The sequence below is a fragment of the Pleurodeles waltl genome, chromosome 3_1, assembly GCF_031143425.1.
Source record: "Pleurodeles waltl isolate 20211129_DDA chromosome 3_1, aPleWal1.hap1.20221129, whole genome shotgun sequence".
Taxonomy (NCBI): Eukaryota; Metazoa; Chordata; class Amphibia; order Caudata; family Salamandridae; genus Pleurodeles; species Pleurodeles waltl.
Window position 1 is genome coordinate 1,313,641,363 of NC_090440.1, and position 21,305 is coordinate 1,313,662,667.

Sequence of the window (21,305 nt, forward strand, 5' to 3'; positions counted from 1 at the left end):
AAATTGTTCCAGCCTTTTTGATTCTCTATCAGGGGGTGCGAAGGGAATGTGCCTGAGGAAGAGGATGCCTGGATGACAAGACATTCAGGCACAGGGTGTTGGGACAGGAATTTAGGGTTATTCAGGGCGGGCCGATGGCGGCCTGCGATAGTCAAGTTCACAGGAGCCCCAGTGTAGGGTCTAGACCAAGTACGCAACAGGACATCGGTGATGGCTTCATTGAATGGCAGAAGAGGCTCAGATGTGGAAGCCCCCGGCTGAAGCACCTCCCATCAGGAGATTTGACCTCACCCGAACAGTAGGCAGCTCAAGGCCAAAGACTTCAGCCGCCCTACTGACCACCAAGGAATAAGTCGCTCACTTTGCCGTAGCCACGGTAGGAGGAGAGGGCACGCCAAGGTCTGGAGAAGTGTACAGACCACTGGCCTCGCCCAACTCCTGTGCCCAGTCCAAGTTAGGGTCATCCTGGCATTCAGAAGGGTTCAAAGACCCCTTCAATCCTTCCCCTAATTCGTACCCATAAGACAAAGGGCCAGAATCCGACCTGGGGCGAACAGGCCCTATCGAAGACCAAGTCGGCATCGGCAGACGCCGGTCCGACTCAGAGTCATCAGGCATGAGGATCGGGTCGATGTCGGACACCACTGACATTGGGAGCATCGACAATTGAACCGGCGCTGGGGAAGGTCTCAATGGTACAACCGGTGCTGATACGGATCCGGAGGGGACCTCGGTAGGTGGACGTGGAACCCGAAGGCCCCCGATGAACCCCTTGGGCCGGAAGGCACCGTATCGGGTTCGGCCTGCCTAAAAATTAGGCGCATGGCCTCATAAAACTCCTTTAATTGGGAAGGGGTTGCTCCAGCTCCTGGAAACTCAGCAAAGTGTGGAGAGGCCCTAGAGGCAGGCTCTGAAGACGGAGGCCTCGAGCGTTGACACTCCTCCCGCAGTGAATCAGCCGAGCGACGGGGTGAAGTCGAAGCGTGACGGGATCTCTTCAACTTCTTCTTACCTTGACTTCAAGGAAGAAGACTGGTGGTGGCTCCATGACCGGTCTCGAGACCTTCCCCTCCAGCAAGACCGGGACCTACGAGGAGTCGAGCACCAGGCTGCCATAAGCTTGAGGGATCGCTCCCTCAAGGCCTTCGGGTGCATGGCTCAGCACTCGGAGTATGACTTTGGGTCGTGGTCGCACTCCAGGCACCACAAACAGACCCGATACGGATCCATCACCGACATCATGCAGTGACAGTGCTTGCACGGTTTGGAACCGGTCTTCGGAGACATCTGTCGATGCACCAAAAAACTCACCAAAAACTGGACAAAAGGGTAGAAGTCGGTCAAAAAGAGACCAGGGTAGCTCTCGCTGTATCAGTGCGTGGCACGGAAAGAAAAGAACTGACGACACTGTGCTGAGGCGGTGTCTGTGCACTACTCCTGACGTCATCAAGGCAACTGCGATATCAACAACGCCCTTGGAGTTGACCAACGCCACCTACCAATGCGCAAGGTATTGCTCGAAGAAAAATCTCCTGATCCAGTCGGACTCCTGGGGGAAATTTCTAAGGTAAGGAATCTGCAACTGGAAGTCTCTATCAGATACTGCTATCAAACTTAAAGACCACAAATACAAGTATATTAATTTGACAGTGAAGACCACTGGCAAATTCAAATGACACAGACAAATCTGAAACAACCACAGATGGACCTTAAATTCCTCATCTGCCACCAAACTAGATTTCTGTTTTATTCACACACCCAATATGTTTCTTGAATAAAGCATCCATTAGACCATGGAAAAAGGCAAACCTGCTTATTTTAACAGAAAGTCGGAGAAGGTTTGCAAACATTTGTATTTCTCAACTGAAAGTGTCTTCAATTAATCATAATAGGGGAAGCAGCCTTAAAACTGGCCTGACATACAAACCCACTTAACCTAACAATTACCCCAAAAAATTCAAGGCACACCAATCTTCACTGCCGAGCAGAAAAATAAATGACACTGGGGGCCACTTACTCTCTGAGCCACTCCCCGATGTCTTCGGCGGAGGCACCGTAGTTCTCGAAGTGATGCATGAACTTGCCTTTCCTATGTCGAGAGCAGAAAAAGCAAACGGATGAGAAACGCTAACCTTGGAGACAAGCAAAGAGATAAAAAGTGTTGACTCGACAAGACGCGCGTGCGTTAAGGAGACTGACTCGAAGTAGCAGATGGTTGGGTATCCCTTGACATTGTACTCTTCTTTTATCCTCTCGAATTCAGCCGAGTAGACATTCATGCCTGCCAGAACCTGGAAGAAAAGGGCACGTTTTAAGCCAATTAGTCTTCTCTGTTTTGCTTGCGGTCTCAAAAACCAGCAGATGTTTTTGCTAGAATACTCCAAACAACTGTTTGTGAAATGACTGTTTTTTTTTGTTTTGTTTTTTGCTGCAGTACTGTGGAATTTCATGGCTTTTTATAGTGAGTGTGACAAATCAATGTAACCTTAAACTGCAAAATATTTTAAATTAAGAGAAACGTTCACTTCATGGAGAGATTAATTTTAAAAATCATGTTATTGATAACACATGTTAGACATGACAGTATTTGACAGAATCCTTCTTTTTGCTTAGAACGACGGGGACTATTCAATTGTTAGTGAAATGAAATACGATTTAACTTCCGCTCACTAACTTCAAGCACTAGAAGGATACTGACATCCTTTACAATTAATCAGTCATATTGATCTTCTTTATTGCTGCAATTATTAGTAATCAAGCATGTGAAGACAGCGCCACCACCCTTTACTCTTATCTAGGTCACCATGTCACCGAGTTCCCGCTACATAACCTGCACCAAGCCGTAATGTCTAAGCAATAGCGGCGTCTTGCCCCCGCATCCCCTGCAAGTCTCTCTCTACCATGCCAAATTCTCTTCGTAGTCCACCCTGCCACTTGTGCTTTAGAGTCAATTCACAATTCTCTACTTCCTTCTTTGGATTTTGTGAAAAACCCAGTATGAATGGTACTATTTACTAGGGTGGACAGTGGAGTCTCCTTGCTATTAAGCGTTCTTTTATCCCGTAGAATTGCCGCACCTTAAAGCAATCATTAAAAAATCATGAGTTTTGGCTCGCAGAGTGTGGCATGGACAAATCTCTTGTACAACGTCCATTGCCAGAAACAGGGTTAAGGGTGTCTGAAGAATTTCGTCTCAAAAGAGGGAATAAACCGGGTAGCCGGCTTTCACCAAAGTTGTTTGCCCTTGCACTGGATCTTTATCATTTTAACTTAGAAAAAATGCACTCCAGAAAGACCGTGAACGGGACTCTGGATGGCAAAACTGAATATCCAATATGCAGAGAATATCATGGCATACAATACAGACCCTGGAGCCGTCATCAACAGAATCTTTCATATGTTCTGTACCTTCGGTAGGTATTCCTGTCTTGGCATGGACTGGCATAAACTGATCTTGTTTCCCTTGCTGACTAGGTATCGCTCTCAGCACCACAGTCTTTCAATTGACAGGACAGTGCATCCATAATTTCATACTAATATTTGTCAACATTTTCAATGTTCAATCTTACCTTGACTCTTTTCACTCACTTCATACCAGGAACGCAGTCATATGCTGGCAAACACTTGCTTGTCACATGATATATTGCTCATAATAATTTGATAGGTAATTTTTCCTATTCCTTCCAGCTGATCTTTCACTCTAAAGTTAAATGCTAATTCTTTAACCCCCAGATAACCTCACATTTATATTTGTCATCATTACCCTCATTTACAACCAATTCTTCTCCACAGTATATACCCCATACCAACTTTAAACTCCATTTCTTAAGCTCTATTTCTGGATAAATCCACATTCTGCCAAACTCTTAACACTCACAGATTATGTATCCCTTTTGTGTCCTCTTTTTTCCTCCACTAAAAAACGTACACATTGAAGGTGGTTCCTCCCAGAAAATGAGAAGTACCAAAGAAACATCAAGAGGCAATGCATGCTTCTAAAACCCTCACCATTACCCTCTGCTGGCCAAAGACAAATTGAATAGAAGAACATCCAATATTTAGGTCCGTCTTGCAAACTTCACACCAGGCAAACATTTTGTGCCAGCCCCTGGTGTAAATGGTATTAGTGGAAGGCTGCCTGGCAGCAAGGATTATGTCCACCACTTCGGGGGGCACATCTAATGGAATTAAAAGCTGCTGCTCAATCGCCACACTTGCAAATGTAGATTGCACATGTTCAGGTGAAGTACCTTGCCTTGCTTCTGTGACAGAAGATCCTCCTGAAGTGGTAGTCTGGTTGGAGGACAGATGCACATGGTCAGAAGTTGCAGGTACAATACTACCTGGCCTAGTCTGGTATACTAGAATGAGATGGGCCCAGTATGTACTGATCTTTCTCAGAACTCAAAGCAGGAGAGGCAGGGCTGTTAAGGTGTATAAATCTCCTAGTGAGTGTCTTTGCAGACATTCCAATGCACAAAACCTTGGACACTGCACTTTCACAGTGGAAAAAGGTGCTGAGGGTTCTCCCCACTATAGGATTATGCTCTGTGCTGCCTCCATCCGTTATCTGCCAGCTGTTGTCAACTGAACTAATCCAGCGTGGCATTCAAGCATCCTGCAAGGTGGTCTGCGATCAAGGAAATACCTTCCCGCTCAAGCCAACTCCAGTGGCAGAGAGCCTCCTACCACAGGACCCCGAGGATCCTACTCCACACTGCTCGAGGCTATGCCATATTGCGGTGGTGCTGTCCATGAGAACCTGTATCGGTCTTCCCTTGATGAATGGCAGGAAGGCCTTTAATGCCAGACGAATGGCCAACAACTTCAACAGGTTAATATGGACTTTAGTTTCCATCAAAGACCAGAATCTTCTGATGTCATTCTGCCCAGATGACCTCACCAACCCAGTGATGCCACATTCTTAACCATCGTCGGCTCTAGGTGGGGAAGGGGGAAGGGCCTACCATTTTAACAATTGCATTTGTAGAGCCACCACTGCAAATTGTGAGCTCTCTCTACCAAAACCTGGATAGCATCTGTCAGATTTCCTTTGTGAAGGGTCCACTGGAATATCAAATTCAATTGACGAGCCTATACGTGCCATCTGGAGCAGTCGAACAAGGAGATGTAGGAAGCTAAGCTGTCAAAAAGTCTCAGAGCTGCTCTCTCTGAGATCAGGACTGAGACTGAAACATTAGGATCAAAGCCCAAATGTCTTAGGCTTGCTGCGGTAGACTGTGTCAAGGATACCCTATGAATGGCAACCTCAGTGAAAGTCGGCTGTGATTCTTTATTATTATTATTATTTTTTTATAAAACATTTTTATAAGTCTTTTAAAACAAAACAGAAAAGCACACCGTTCTCTGGTCCACAGAGGGAGCCTGCAACAAGGCTCCATGACAGTCACTGCATATTTTTGGTCCACCTCCCACCACCATATTCATGCCCTTTTTGAGTCCATAATATGCCCACCATTTGCCTCACAACCTAGCTTGTTTCTTTGGGCATCCCATCGTGATATACCTCGGTTCCTCCAGCTTTGCACAAAGGTCTATCCTCGCTCAGCTGTGACTTTGATTTATCTATTTTGAACCCTAACAAAATGAAAAGATTCTCTGTTGTCAGGAGATGTATAGGACAGACTGTGGTAAATCTGCCTTCAACAGTCGGTTGTTGAAATAGGTGTGGAATGAACACCACCGTCACTTTTGCAAAAATCTAAAGGGCACTGGCAAGGCCAAAAGGGAGCGCTGCTAGCTGGTAATGCTGCTGGTGGACCTTGAAACACAGGGAAAGCATGCTGGACTGCAGAACAGGTTTATGAAAAATAAAAATACACATTCTACAGGTCCAAGAACAGTATTCCGTCTTCTAGGTCTAGAATGGTCAAGATTTGTGCCAATGTGAGCATTCTGAATATAGGCCGGGGCCTGCATCCCTTTTCAGCACAAGAGTAAATAGCAAAAGTAATAATACTAACCTCTCCTTTTACCATGTCCAGAACCCTCTCCATAGCACCTTTGGAGAGCCACACTCACACCTTCTGCCACAGAATGGAGAGGTGTTTCTCTGAAAGACAATCAGAGGTGGGAAAATGTGGCAGAGCAGAAAGGGTGGGGCATAACTATACTAAACGATCTACATGACTCCTCGGTCAAACGTGCCGGACTGCCAACCTGGGATTCTGCCCACACAGGACTCACTAAAGCTGCTTACAGGTGGTCAAAAGGGAGGAGGACTGGGAGGGCTGGTTAACTGGATGGCCTGCGCAATGCCTACCAGGCATCCAACACTGGCCTTGAGTGGACTGAGGAGACTGCTGCAATGATTGGGTAGACTGACATTATCTGTACACCCACCTCATTTAGTAGCCCCTGAATTTCATAAACTGATGCTTAAACTGTTTGCAGGACTCAACAGTCCCAGGGACCGTGCCATGACTCTAATGTCTTTGAAAACACTCTAGGGCTGCATCAGATTTTTGCCAAGCATTCATGAGCCATTAAGGAGCATATCCATGAGCAGTGCTTGCACATTTCCAGAAAACCCTGTGAAATGCACCCACACATGGCAGCTGACCATAACACTAGTGCCAACCGGCCTTCCCAAGCAGTTGGTAGTATTCAAGCCAGCACAAATTAAGTTCTTGGCCTTGCTTTGCTCAACATTAATTGTTTGAGGCAGAGGCACCCTACATTTTCCAGAAATGCTGACAATATCTCCCTGGACATGTACTGAAGGGCATGCATATATAGCAGCCCCGCAAACAGACTGTACTGAATGACCTCAGCACCTAGCTGGCTGAAGAGAACATTCATTTTCCAAATGCCTCAATGGAGGTGACGTGGGTGAAATAATTAAGAGTTAACCATACAAATTGATATCTGCAACACTGGCCTCTCTGGAATAGGATGTTTTGTGAGAAAATTAGGGTTGCTAGTGTGTAATGCCTGTCCACCTGCTTATTCACTAGCAGGCAGGAACAGAGTTTTGACCGAGTGCCCATCAGAGTATCAGTGAGGGCCTCAGTGAAGGAGAGCAAAGGCTCACAAATTGCAAGCTCAGGCTGCTGAATTTCTGTAAGGACATTAGTCTTGGTTTTCAAAGAGGATAAGCTACAAATCCAAGACCTAAACTGCCCATCGTACCATAACTGCAAATGACTCATACTCCAGTCGGTGGTCCAAATGGCGAGTCAAAACCCATATCAGAGGAGTCATCAAGCCCACTGGCACCTTGTAAATCCATATAAAGACTTTCATCATCATAACGAGGGGAACGTTCACCATCCTCTACACCACAATCATCAGCATCATTATCATCTACCTCTGGTTGTTTACCTTATTCAAAATTAGTGCCAAAAAAGGTAATGGAGCCTGTGTGGATGTAACTGTCGAGGTTGAGGCATCGGTGCAGAATCAGGATGTATAACGGTCAGTTTTACTTAAGTGATTTCGTAGTGCAACATTAGTCCAGATAGGGCTGAAGTTGGTTTGGGGTTAGATATCTGGATTAGAATTGGATTGTCTTTTGGTGCCCCTGCATCAATGAGTGACTGCCTGGCACAGGTCCAGGTGCCGGATCAGGCATCTGGATCAGAGATGGTACTAGACCTGGACCTGGACCTGGTTCCAAGGGCTTAATCCACACCAGGAAAGGCCCTGCTGGAGGTAACCAATCTGGAGGCCCCCTGCAAACCCTTGGGAACCAATGACTTACCAGGGGGAACCAGAAAAATGCCGAAGATCTGCAGCATGGCATCTTTGAAGACTAACTGGATGCAGTGTTGCAATGGTCCAGGAAACTCGGGGCAGCCCAGGATCAGCAGGGGGATCCAATCTACACTCAGAGGTCAGTGAGGAGACAGACTAGAACTAGATATCCTTGCATCTTTACCTTGGACAAGGAGTGGCGGGAAAGGGTCAAGACTAATTACAATATTTTATATTTGTTTATACTTCAATTTGGACATACAGAAGGACTGACTGTGAGGCAGACTACTCGTGAGAACTGTCCTGGATCCACACACATGACCTGGAGCAGGACTTATGCAAAGGTCTTGATGACTTCTTATGTTCTGTGGTGTATTGCTTCACCTCCCAGTTTAAAACTGCCTTCACTTGCACGGGCCTGCACTTGTCGAAAGTCTTAAGAGCATTGTCCTGAACGCAGACACCAGACTGTGGGTCTGTGACTACTATATGTTTTCTACAATCACAGCATAGCTTGAAGCCTGCTGTTTTAGGAGGGGACATTGTTCCTTAACACACTGGTTTCAGAATGTGGGAGCAGATCTACGGTTCTACGTCAGAAGTAATGGAAAGAGATGAACTGACATCAGCATGCAGGTGTGGACCTTATATTAGGCTTCACTCTGTCACTGCGGGGATGGTAGGAAGCCAGTGCAGAGGTGCATGTCGGGACCTAGCAACACACAGGAGACTTGCTGAGAAATTTTCCAGATCAAGTCTAGCGCATGGGGAGTATTCATATGCTTACCATTTGTTAGATTCAGTGTCTCTCTCATTCCTTTGCCCCATTAGTCTTGGCATGCATCGTCATGTCCCCTTCTTGTGATTGGCCCTCCCCTGGAGCATGAACCAAGTACTCCTTCCACTGCACCGGTTTTTGGAGTTACTTTTTCTTTTGTGTTCAAGCACATCATATGAGTTCTTGTTTTTTCAGTCTGCCTCCCATATTGCCCTCCATATAGCTTTTATTTTCTTCCCTCCATCCCCTTCCATGTTGCTTTCTTCCCTCCCACCCCCTTGACCAACAATATAAGAAAATCAGCTAATCTATGACATGGAATAGGTCCATCATTGTGGCACAGGATATGCATATCCTCGCCCTGTAAAGTGTGACTGTGATTCTGCAGGCTTTCCATATAAAGAACGCTGCAACATTATTTCCTGTCTCCCAAATACCATTTACTGAGAAACACTGTTTCTGCTACATTCTTCTACTCTGTCCAAAATATAGTGCGCACCAGTGCAGTGCCTCTATGAAGCATTGACAAAACCCATGAGAGTGGCTTCTCCATAGATAAAGGACCTAGTAGAACTTGAACTGAGGCTCTGACGTATGCCTTTGACTGCATTCCTCTAGAATGCATTCTATGCCATACCACTCTATGGCTTTGCATTCTACACTACTCTAGGACACGCTACGCTGCACCTCTCTGCTCTATGCCGCAGCACTCTACTCTACATCACTCTACTCTACTGTGCATCACTTCACTCTATGGCACCACACGCTGCATCACTCTATGCCAATGCACTCTACACCACTCCATGCAACTCCACTCTAATCTGCTCTGTCCCTCCCCACCCTTTGCCACTGTACTCTATGACACTCGACTCTACATCGCTCTACTCTGCACCACTGTACTCAATTCTATACCACTGCAATCTATGTCACTCCACTCTCCTCCACTGCAATCTACGCTTCACCACTACACTCTGTTCCGCACCACTGCACTCTACGCCACTGCACTTTACTGTCACTACACTCTACGCCAGTGGTTCCCAACCTGGGGTCCTGGGACCTCTGGAGGTCCGCAAAGCCTCTTCAGGGGGTCTGTGACTGCTGAGAAAATTAAATATTATTAACAGATAAGGTCCCCAGTTTTCAGTAATAAGTCAGTGGGGGGGGGGGTCCCCTGATCCCAATAATGATTCAGTGGGGGTCCTCGGCTTCCAGTAGTGACAAAGTGGGGGTCCACAGAAGTCAAAAGGTTGGGAACCACTGCTCTACGCTACTCTACAAAGCACTCTGTGTCACTGAGTTCCACGCCACTAATTCACACAATTCTATCCTACGCCACTGCACTCTAATCCACTCTACTCTACACAGCAGTGCTCTATGCCACAGCTTTCTACACCACTGCACTCTAAGCCACTGCACCACTCCACGCAACTTCAGTCTGCTCTACTAATCTACACCACATCACTTCACTCAATGCCACTGCACTCTGCACCACTCTACTCTGAACCACTTTACACTAAGCCACTGCACTCTAAACCACCGGTCTCCACGCCACCATACCTCTCTGCTCTATGCCACTCTTCTCTACTCTGAACCACTCTACTTTATGCAAATGCACTCTATTCTACTACTCTACGCCACTCTACACCACTACACTCTATACCCCTCTATACTACACTGCACTCTATGCCACAGAGCTCTATGCCACTCTAATCTACACCACTCTACTCTGCACCATTGCACTCTACACAGCTGTACCATGCCATGCAGTGCACTCTAAGCCACTGCACTGTGTGCCACTCTACAACACAGCATATTACAGCACTCTACACTACTCTAAACCACTATATGCCACTACACTCCATACCACTGAACTATACTCTACACCTTTGCTCTCTAGATCAATGCCTTCTACTCTGCACCACTGCACTCTACCCTTAGTACTCCATTCCACTGTATGCCACCCCACACAGTCACTCTACACCATTGCACACAATGCCACTCAACACTATGCCCCTCACTTCCACTCTATGCAACTCTGCACCCCTCCACTATACACCACTGAACACTACATCACTCCACTGTACATCACTCTACTCTCCAACTCTCTACACCACTCCACATCACTCTACTCCATTCTACACCATGTCACTCCATGCTACACTCTGCTGAAAATATAGCTAAAAGACATTGGCAAAGCCAATAGCTCTCGCACAGGCGAAGCCTATTGGCTTTGTCAATGACTGCTTGACACTGTCTTAGTTTGTAAGCCTTAAAATAAATTACCTTCATGGTAATTGCCTAAGTGGATATGTAATACATTGAAATGGTCTTAGATTTAAGAGCATTTTAAAGGTCGCTGGACAGCAAGAAGTGCAAAACTGTGACATAATCAAATCCACGCGGTTCAGGTAGAGCCAAATTTGAGAAATGTAAAAAGCCTAACAAAGCTCTGTACCTGGTCCCTGGTACGCTAACAATCGCTTCCCCGGTTAAGTCCCAAGGCATCAGATTCACCACTAAGCAAAGCTTTAAATAAATCAAATACTTTCTCCCTGTTTACTCCATTAGATTGATCCAAGAAGTAAATACACTGCTACCCTTCAGGTGCAGTATGACAGATGTGCAAGCTGCTGTGCTCCCTGGGCTGTGTGACCACTCCAACTTACTCTACTCCTCCATCACTTAGCGTGTGACTCCAGCTCCCATAAGGTGTAATGATCTTTACAAAAATAACTTCCGGTGGTTTTCAGACTTAACCATCTTTTCCAGCACCACATCTGGAAACCAAACGAATGCAATAAAAGTTTCGATGCTTCTCAATTTTCACAAAGGTTTGCACATGAAAAATCAAAGCATGTATGGCTAACAGGCTTAATCAGGTCAAGTAAAATTGTCGCACAAAAAGAACTACAGCTGTTCTTCCCCGACACAAAAACACTTAAGTGATAGATGCTTTGTAGGCCGTGTCCCTCCTCCTGGGGGATTGGTTTCTATCAGCTACCATAGATGGACATCAGAAGCTGCTGTTCGGCAAACAAATTCCCTCTGTGCAGGCTTTCACCCTCTACATAGCACTTTTTAGAACAATTAGGAAGATTCCATCTCAGACCACACAGCACCTGATCAGCCTGGAATTCCAAAAACCCAATCTGAGGTCACCTTTCTATCCTCGGGAAGTATTCGGCTCTCCGGCTACGATTATTGCACTAAACCCCTAAGAGACGCCTAAACCGAGGAGGTCAACCACCAGGTCCTGATCCTCCCTTTTTAATTACATGCACTACCACTTCCATGTTTGTTTCTGTTCACACCCTGCAGAGGAGTACCACCACAACTTAGAAAAAGTCGAACATAAAAAGTTCATAAATAAAATAAGTACACTTTACAGCACTGTGCAAACTACGCCTATAAGCAAAATACAACATCCACTCAATACATCAGATGTGCCGCGATCCATGTTTAACTTCTGATAACTCAACCATTGCTAATAAACGCCTGTTTTACAAAGGAGAGCAATTAACGTGATCATGAGATTAAATAAAAGTCACTGTCTGCTTACCAGCATTATTTCCTCCAACCCAGAAGGTGTAATTGCTTTAATGATCTAGAGACCAGTGCAGTAGGCACTGTTAGTACATTTGAAATCTCCCAGGTGGAATTTCTCTAGGAGGACTGTTTGCTTCATCGTACATTTTTTAGTGAGTGATACATAAATTAAAGATTTGTAAGGTACTTTCCCAGCGGCATACAAATCGAGGTCTGCTGAGTAATAAATCTAAGTAATTTGATATCGAAATGTCAACCACTGGCTGTTAACACTAATGACTCACAGCATAAACAAAAGGTCTGGGGCATCCACGCCTCTCAGCTTGGAGCCTTTAATTCTTATCTTTCCTGAAATATTTTAATGCCTACATGTATTTAAAACAATTCGGCACTTACCCAGACTGTCAATAGTGAAAATAGAAATCTGTTATTGATGTTAAGTGTTAGCTCCAGACTATCTATTGTGATTTGAGAAGGTGTATACACCGATCCAAATCAGACTTTTTAAAAATAAATAATAAATAAAAAAAACACATTCACAAACAAAACCCTCGCAAGGCAACTGTTTCCCAAGAAGGCTGCCTCAGAGACCCCTCCATCTGTCCTATGGGTTTATGAATGCTGTATCCTGACCCCTTATGTCAGTTTTTGAATCCCCTTATTAGCCCCAAGGGTGATGCGAGAAACAAAATGGCAGCTGTAATTTTCCTCTCAGGCTGCAGCCAGCCAATGAGGACCTTGCGTTTCCTCAGATCCCCAGCGAGGTTGATCCGTGAAGGATTCACGTCCCTAGATATCTCTATTTCTAAGGTAACTAAAACTCACGCCCTCGCCATGCATAGTTTCTCATCAATAATTTTACTGCAAATGTTACATTGATATTATCAGTGATGTCAAAGAAGATGTCACGAGTGATGTAATATCTGGGGTAATTAGCAGTGCATGGAGAGGGGCACGAGTTATAGTTACTTGAAATAACTAACTGTAACAGCTGAATTTGTATGGTTTTGTGCGTGTAAAAACTGAACCTAATTATAATGTTCCTGTAACCTTTCTTTTTTAGTGATTTTTTAAGGTTTTTTAAATTCTATTTCCGAACTATAACATCCCTGTAACCTTTGGATTTTTCAGTGAATTTCTAGAGTTTTTTTTTTAATGTTAAGTACAATGCCCATCACAATGCATGGTGAATGCAGGGACTGGCCTGGCATTGTGCTGCCCCTCCCGCAAGAATGCAGCTCTTGCTCCCCTCCTCCATGCCAACCATTGTCCAAGTCCATGCCTCTGCTTCCTCATTACAGTCCTGTGTAGCTGTTGTTCTGCAATTGCCATTCCTGTCTGCCGTGAACAGTTAGCTTGCTGCCCCATCCACCTCCTCACTACCCTCTGCTGTCCGAATTCATGCACCAGCCCCGTTCATCCTGCCCTACGTGGTCCGATAGGCTGCCACTGCCATCCATTTAGCTTCATATACCTGCCCATTTTTCCTGTCCTTCGTTGCCCAATTCTTTGCCCCATCATTGCCCTCCTGCTTAGCCTCTGTTTTGCTTGCTGCTCCGCCCTCGTCCCCCATGTCTGAGTGAATACCACTGCTCCCTCCTTTAAGCTCACCATGTTCCAAGAACCTGCCACTGCTCCTCCTATCTTCTCAGAGTGTTCTGCTGAGCTGCCAAATCCCCTCCCACCTGCCTAGCATAGTCAGATGGTTGCTGCCAGTCCGAGCTACCTCCACCGTGCCTCTCAGAGTTCCATGACCCTATCCCCTCCCTCCTGTCCTCCATGGTCCATGTTGCTGCCACTCCCGTCTGCCCTTAATACTTAGATGGGCTGCAACTGCTTCTCCTGCCTGCTCTGTGTGGTCTGTTGTGAGGTCCCTTCCCCTGCCCTCTCTTGTCTGAGTCCAGCCCCTACTCCTCTTTTTTGTCACCCACGGCCCTTTGTGCATGACTCTGCCCCGTCCCTCTTCCCCACCATGGCTGTTGTGCTGCCACTAACCCGCCTGCTTGCTATGCATGGTCATTTGTGCTGCCCTCCCACCTGCCCTGTGTAGTCAGCTTGCTGCCCAAAACCCCCTCCCACTTTCCCTTGGTTGTCTGTGTGTATGCCATTATAGTCTCACTGCTGCCCTCCATGGTGTGTTGTGCTTCCAGGGCCCATCCCACCTACCCTCCGTGGTCAGCTTGCTGCTCCTGCCCTGCTCTTTTGCCCCTGCCCTCAGTGTAACTATGTGCAGGGCCCTATGCCCTCCCTCCTGCCTTGTCTGCCCATGCCTCTGCCCCCTCCCTCCTGCCCTTCATGCTCATTATGCTGCAACTGTCCCTCCTGTCTGTTCAGTATGGTCAGCTTGTTGCCCTTGCCTCTTTCCCCTCTGGTGTCCACGTGCATGGCCCTGATCCCTGTCTATTTCTTTCCATGGTCCGTTGTGCTGCACTGCTGTCCCGCTTGCCCTGTGTGGTGTATTGTGCTGCTGCAAACCCTGACACCTGCCCTGTACCGTCAGTTTGGTTCCCCTACCCATCTCCCACCTGCCTTCTGTTATCCGAGTCCATGTCTCTGCCTCATTCCTCCTACCCCCGTGGTCCATCGTACTATACTTGCCAAAAATGTTGAACTTAGTAAGAGGGGGATTTTGAAAAAACAATCTAGGGAACTGATTTTCTCCATTGACTTACACTGAAACAAGGAGATTTTAGGCAGGAGACAGCCCTTTTGGGCTTAAAATCATCTGGAGTCTCCTGCCTGAATCGGGGCTGTTGGCACATGCGGTTCTACTGCCACCGCCTTTTTGCTTCTCTCAATCGTCTGTTAAATTGCCACAGCCTATCCTGCCTGTCTTGCATGTTTGGTTTGTTGCCTTTGCCCCCCTTTTCCCCTGCCCTCCATGGTCCTTTGTGCTGCCACTGCCCCCCACCTGCCCAGCATGTTCAAGTTGTTGACTCTCCGCCCTTCTCCCTGCCCTCAGTAATCAAAGTCTGTGCTGTTGACCTCTGCCTCCCCACAGTATTCTTATGAATAACCAGATCACTAACATTCTAGATTTGTTACAAAAGTGTGGCAGCCTGATATCATCTTGATGTAATCAAAACTGTAATACCTAAAGCATTTTCTTGAGAAATTATGAAAATGAGAGGGTCTTATTCTCATAGAAATTATGATGAGTGCTCTAAAAAACTAAAATGACATATTTTCTGAGTTCTCAAATAGCGACAAAGCACTTTTAAATTATTTGCTGTCTTTATGGGTTTTTCTTGAGTTGATCACTTGATTATATGTTACAATTATGGGAGAGGATGTGGCGTTACTGCCACAGTCGCAGACCTTGCAGGATCTGGCTGGAGCATCAGCATCAGCTCGACATCCTGTGATTCTGGGCAAATCACTTAATTTCACCATGCCTAATAGCAAAATGAATGTATCCTTGTGTAATATAACTGAAGCTCATGTAAAGCATCCAATACCTACTTGTCAAGTTTGCACTAATAAAAACTGTAAAACAACAAAAAATAAATTTGTGCTTTGCACACTTCTGTCATTGGTCTATACTTGGGCTACATTTTGGTGATATTTGTGCTACATTTGGGCTCTTTTGTCCTCTGGTGGCCATCTTAGAAGACTTATTTGTTATGAAGCGCCCTAATTTCCTCATTTACTGCAGTATCCGCCGTGGAAAATGCTTTCAGTTTTCCACTTCGATTCCATCAAGATGGCATTCATATGTGCCACATGTTTGGCATAAATTCAGAATGTTAGCAGTCTTGTTGCTCATTAGAACACTCTAGTAAAGTTTCTGATCTCCAGGGAGTTACCTGGCAGTCTGCTGCTGGTGTTGAAAGTGCATGTTCAGTCTGCATATCAGAATGTTTTAATGAAGTTGAAGAGGAAGATATTTGAGAACTCACTTAAAACATGTCCTAATTTTAATTCCTGCTGCACTAACCTTAATTTCTATGACAAAATGAACCCCTCATTTCAGTCCTTTCTATATTAAATGTTTAAAGGTTTACCAGTTTGATTCAATCAAGATGGTTTCAGGTGTGCCACTCGTTTGTCACAAGTAAGGCTGTTAGCACTGTAATTGTTCATTAGAACACTCTGAAGGGCTGTAGTAGAACACAAGGGAATCAGTGTTGCCAGATTAGGCTACTTCTCGCACAAATAGGCAGGTGCCTAATTTTCGGGCTTTTATTAGCCTGTTGTGGACATTATGAACTGGGGCGGCACCGGCCTCAGCAGTACTCCAGTGGAGATCGACACTCTATCATCATTGGCAATGTCAGCTACACAGGCAGTTACAGTCAGTAGCCATGGTGATGACTGTGTATCGACACACTGTCATATAATGCAAGATGCTGCTTCTAGTGACTGAGCACATGAGAGCGACTGCGCGAAGCGTGCAGCATCATGATTGGCCACAAATTGGATACAGTGAAACATATTAACTGACTTTACACTCGCTGCTGCAGCGTATGTGTGAACTGCAAGCTCACCTGTTACCAATGTGCTGAGACATCCTAGCTAAGCTGCGGTGGGTGTACCTGTTATAGGGCCACAGGGCTGTCAATCTAGTAGCGCAGGAAAGCATTACCAATTGACGACCCTGTTAAAAATGATTGGCCTTGCCCTCGTGGTGCTCTTTAAAAGCTGCTATGATGCACAGCAGCGCAGTGAGAGGAGGGTCCCTCTTGCGCGGTGTGCTTCCTAGAATCAGTGTGGCCAGGGACCAGGCCCTTCAGTGGTGGAGGCACCGGGGCAGCTGAATCATCAGTGACACAGTAACAAGTTTGGCAACGGACTTCAAGTCCAAGCGGTCCTGGGCTGTGACTTCACTGTCAGAGAGAGACTAGTAGCCATGTCTCGCCCCCAACTCCCCTACCCTTGGTGGTGTGTGGGCAGCCCAGCCGGCCAGCTGTCCTTGTGTGAGCCACGGGCCCAGCCACACCCCTCACCCAAAAACCCTCAGCTCACTCTCAACCTGTACTAAAAATGCACATGCACAGCACTGTCAGCACAAATAGATAAGTGCTGCTGTGTGGTGTGCAATGTGATTGAGCAATGTACATACTTTAAAATAAGAAGTTCGGTTCGAACTTCAAATTGCACTCTATGTGGAATTCCCAGCTGCGACCCAAGCCTCACATGATCATCTCTGAGGGCACTGTCCGACTCACATACTGTAGGTTAACTAAACCAGCGGTCGACGTGCATTAGCATTAGCACTTTGACGACTTGTTTAGGTAACTTAGGGCCAGATGTAGCAAAGGGTTTTACCCATTCTGTGTCTATGGGAAAATGTGTTCGTACATTTGACCCTTAGTGTGTAAGTCGGATAGTAGAGGCGCAGGCACTTCAGGCCATGCACTCGCCATAGTGGCCACTGGCTGCCCCCATGGACGATCATGTGAGGCTTGGCTGGGTGCCACTCTAGGATTGCACACACTGACCACTGAACTTCTGTGCGGTATTGGAAATTGGGAACAGTGATGGTGCATGCAATGGGGGCGGGGTCGAGTGGTTAAAACAATAAAATGTGCTGTAAGTATTTTTGATCTTTCACCCTCAGATAGCCACAATAAAATATTGCACAGCTTAAATGAGAAATTAAACAAAAGTCAAATTAATCAGTGGTAAATGCACTTTCGTAAATTAAGAAACCTCTGTTAGACAATGTGCTGCAGAGGTCTGGGTGTAACAAGAGAGGCAATTATCTTGGTGGTCTTGGTAATGCAGTGCAGATTTTGGAGAATAGTGACTAGGGTATATTTAGAGCTGCAGGCCAGGCCCCAGCCGGTGACAAAAAGCACTATGAATATTTAAGTCATTATTTTAAACTTGCATTATATGCAATGAAAGATAGACTTCTGCAAAATGCACAAAAATGTTTTGGATAAAACAGTGCTTCCCAAAAATTAGATTTTCGACTTCCCCCACACCGTAACCATTTTTAGTCTATATAGGGGTCCCTTAAAAGCAAGCGCTTACCAGCTCAGCTCATATTTTAAGGAGTATTTATTTGGCTGCCACAATATGTGTATGGTGAGGACATCATGGACTGAAAGGATGTTGTCTTTCTGGGTCTTTGTTAGGTGGTAACACAATGGGCTAACTTTATTTTGGATGTTTACATTATACAACCTATCCCACTCATGGAGACACCAAATTATATGCAGCAACAGGAGTACAAGCCCCACCGGTTATGGAAGTATTTGGGAGGTTTGCAAAAAAGCTTTATACACTACATGGAAGGAGAGGGCTGTGAAGGGAAGCAGAAGAGGGTTTAGTTTGTATGTAGAGTAATGTGGCAAATATCTTGTGTGATGCTTAGGTCATATGTAGGAGTATGATAGCATTTCAGATGTGATTAGGGATATTACAAATGTAGTCAACGAATGACATGAGTAATTTAATATGCAAGGGAAAAGTGCATGGCGAGTGCGCAAGTAATAGTTACTTTTGGGTGAATTTCAGTGGTTTTGTTAGTTTCCAATGGTATGTTTTATATGACATTGTCACCTAACTATAACATCCCTTTAACCTTTGTATTTTTTCAGCGAATTTCTAAAGGTTTCTAACATAAAGTTAAATATTCTTACAATTCCTAACTATAACGTCACTTTCACCTTTAAGATTTTTTCAGTGAATTCCTAGGATTTTCTGCTTTCTATGGTCCTTTGTGCATGGCCCTGCCGCTTCCCTCGTTCCTTGTTGGCTAACTGTCCAGTATAAGGGTGACCCCCTCCCTTGCCATTTTCGGCACCAGGGACCCCACCTTCTGGGGCCCACTACAATTCCATGGCAGAGGGGCCAACACAGCCCCAGGAACCCATCCCCCAGGGCCTGGTCTTATAATACTTTTTTGTTTTGTTTTGGTGAAGGGGCTACTGGGTTGATCTCGGACCTGGGGACCCCATCGCCCACGGCCCCCGTGGTCCCAGCCGGCTCCCTACATTCTACGGGAACCGGCACTGCAGTCACAGTCTGTTAGAGCAATTGTTTCCTCTTTTTCTATGACTGCATGTCTGCGGGCAGGGAAACAGAGGAAACCTCTGCTTCCAGCAAGCAAGAGTTTACTATGACTAGGCAGGAGCTGTCAAAGCTATTGGAGTTTAATGAAACTATCAATCTTCTCCACCCTTCTCAGTCCATCTTTGCGTAAACTATAGTACTGAGACAGCCCTTTTAGAAATAATGGACTCCATTAATGTGACATTGGATCTGGGCCAGAAACTCTACCTTAATTTCATTAGATCTTTCGGCAGTGTTCAACACTGTCTGTAACGATATTGTGATTCAATGGCTAGCAGACATCGGACTGGATGAAGTAGCCTTAAAATAGCCTAGACTCTTTTTGGCTGACAGAGAACAGTCAGTGTGGATAAAACCATACTTCTCCAGTGCAAAAGCCCTTAAGTATGGAGTACCCTGAGGGTCAGCCTTAAGACCTACGCTGTTTAATGTTTATATGGCCCCCCTGACTTTTGTAGCAGAGTGATACAGCATCAAGATTACTTGCTATGCTGATGATACCCAGCTTATTTTTTCCTATGAGGGGGCTTTGGATGCAGATAGGGAATCTTTCTCAGCCTGTAGCAGGCCCATCATCAGCCGGCTGAAAGTAAATCACTTACAATGTAATCCGAACAAGACAGAAATCCATCTTTTTGTGTCTCAACACCTACTGGTTGATCTGGCTTCTGATCTGGGGATGGTAACTCCCCCCTCCTTTTAATTGATGATTGCCTTTTCTTTAAGGGCCATATTTCTTCCACTGTAAAAGTGTGCTTTTGGATAATAAAGGCCTTGAAGAAATTCCTGCCTCTCCAACTTTTGGAAGCACAGAAAATTGTCATACAAGCATCCATCTAAATTGGAACACACTTATGCTTTGTATTTAGGCCTCCCTGCTTTTTTGATTCTATCTCTGCCAGTAGTGCAGAACATAGCAGCGCGCCTCTTATTTAACCTCTCTAAATGAACCTCCACATCCTCATATCGAAAGAAGTTACAATGGCTCAGTTAGTAAAAGAATTACATTCAAAGCCCTACTTCTTACCCACCATGTCTTGCATGGAAAAGGCACTCAAAACCTGAAAAAAGAGAATCCATCTGTACTCACCTGGCAGGATGCTCCTCTCAGGAAAGGCTCAACTGATTGCAGACCTAGGTTTTAAAAGAACTAGGCAAGGTGGTGCGTCCTTTTCAGTGCGTGTGGCCTCGATTTCGAACTGCCTTCAGGTGTTTCTCAGAAATATGTCACATGAGAATGTTTTTCAAAAACAGATGAAAACATGTCTCTTCAGCCTCACATGTCATCACCACATTTGTGTGCACACTAGAGCTGGGACACTCTTGAGTAACCGTGCACTGTATACATTCTTTCATTAATTCTTTCTTTCATTCATTCATTCATCTAAGACCCTAACCCAGAATGCAGCTTAAGTGTGCTAAAAACTACACAGCTGCCCTGTACGTTTTGTAAAGACAGCAGTAAGCCAATCAGACTCTGCCTTCTCATGAGCATATATCACAGTAACCTCAAAGTTACTGTGGTATTCGGTGGCACAAGATATACCTATTTTAACACTCATAACTTACCTACTATTCACACCTACTGCCAAAAATTAACATTTACACCTCATAATATATATATATTCCTGCCACATTATATCCGTTCACCCACTTTCACGCTATGCCTGTTTCAAGTACCCCACTCAACACCTCTACACAATTACACTCTATGCCACTCCACTCTACGATAATCCATTATACACCACTCTAGTCTATGCCCCTCCACTCTACACCACCCCACTTTACGCTCTTATGTGCTACACTACTCCATTCTACGGCAACCAGGCTATTCCACTCCATTGTATGCCCCTCCATGCTACTCCGCTGTGCGCAAATTAACTGTATGACACTCCACTTCATGCTATTTTCACATCTTGTGAATGCTGCCAGATGGACTCTCACACAAACATTCATCACCAACAGACTGGGCCATGGCAACACTCTCTATGCCAGAATCTCTAACAACTCCTACACAGACTCCAGAACATCCAGGACACCTCTGCAAGGTTTATACTCAACCTCCCACGCCACATCACACTGCAACACATGAAGCTTCACTGGTTCCCCATTCACAAACTCAACCAATTCATACTTCTCACACACACATACAAAGCCCTACACAACACAGGATCAGAATACCTGAACAGCCGCACACACTTTCACCAACCCACCAGACACTGATGCTCTGTCTCTCTGGCAT

General features: G+C 45.5%; 1 protein-coding gene across 1 annotated transcript in view; it reads right to left on the reverse strand.

Annotated features, from left to right (window-relative positions):
* The window catches only part of PDIA5 (protein disulfide isomerase family A member 5), an 828,396-nt gene that overhangs the window by 395,309 nt on the left and 411,782 nt on the right, over positions 1 to 21,305 (reverse strand). Inside the window, exons 9-10 of the mRNA XM_069224665.1 lie at positions 2,200 to 2,291; positions 2,018 to 2,089 (exon numbers count right to left, since the gene is read on the reverse strand). Coding sequence (XP_069080766.1) covers positions 2,018 to 2,089; positions 2,200 to 2,291 — 164 coding nt within the window. The remainder of the gene's footprint in view (positions 1 to 2,017; positions 2,090 to 2,199; positions 2,292 to 21,305) is intronic.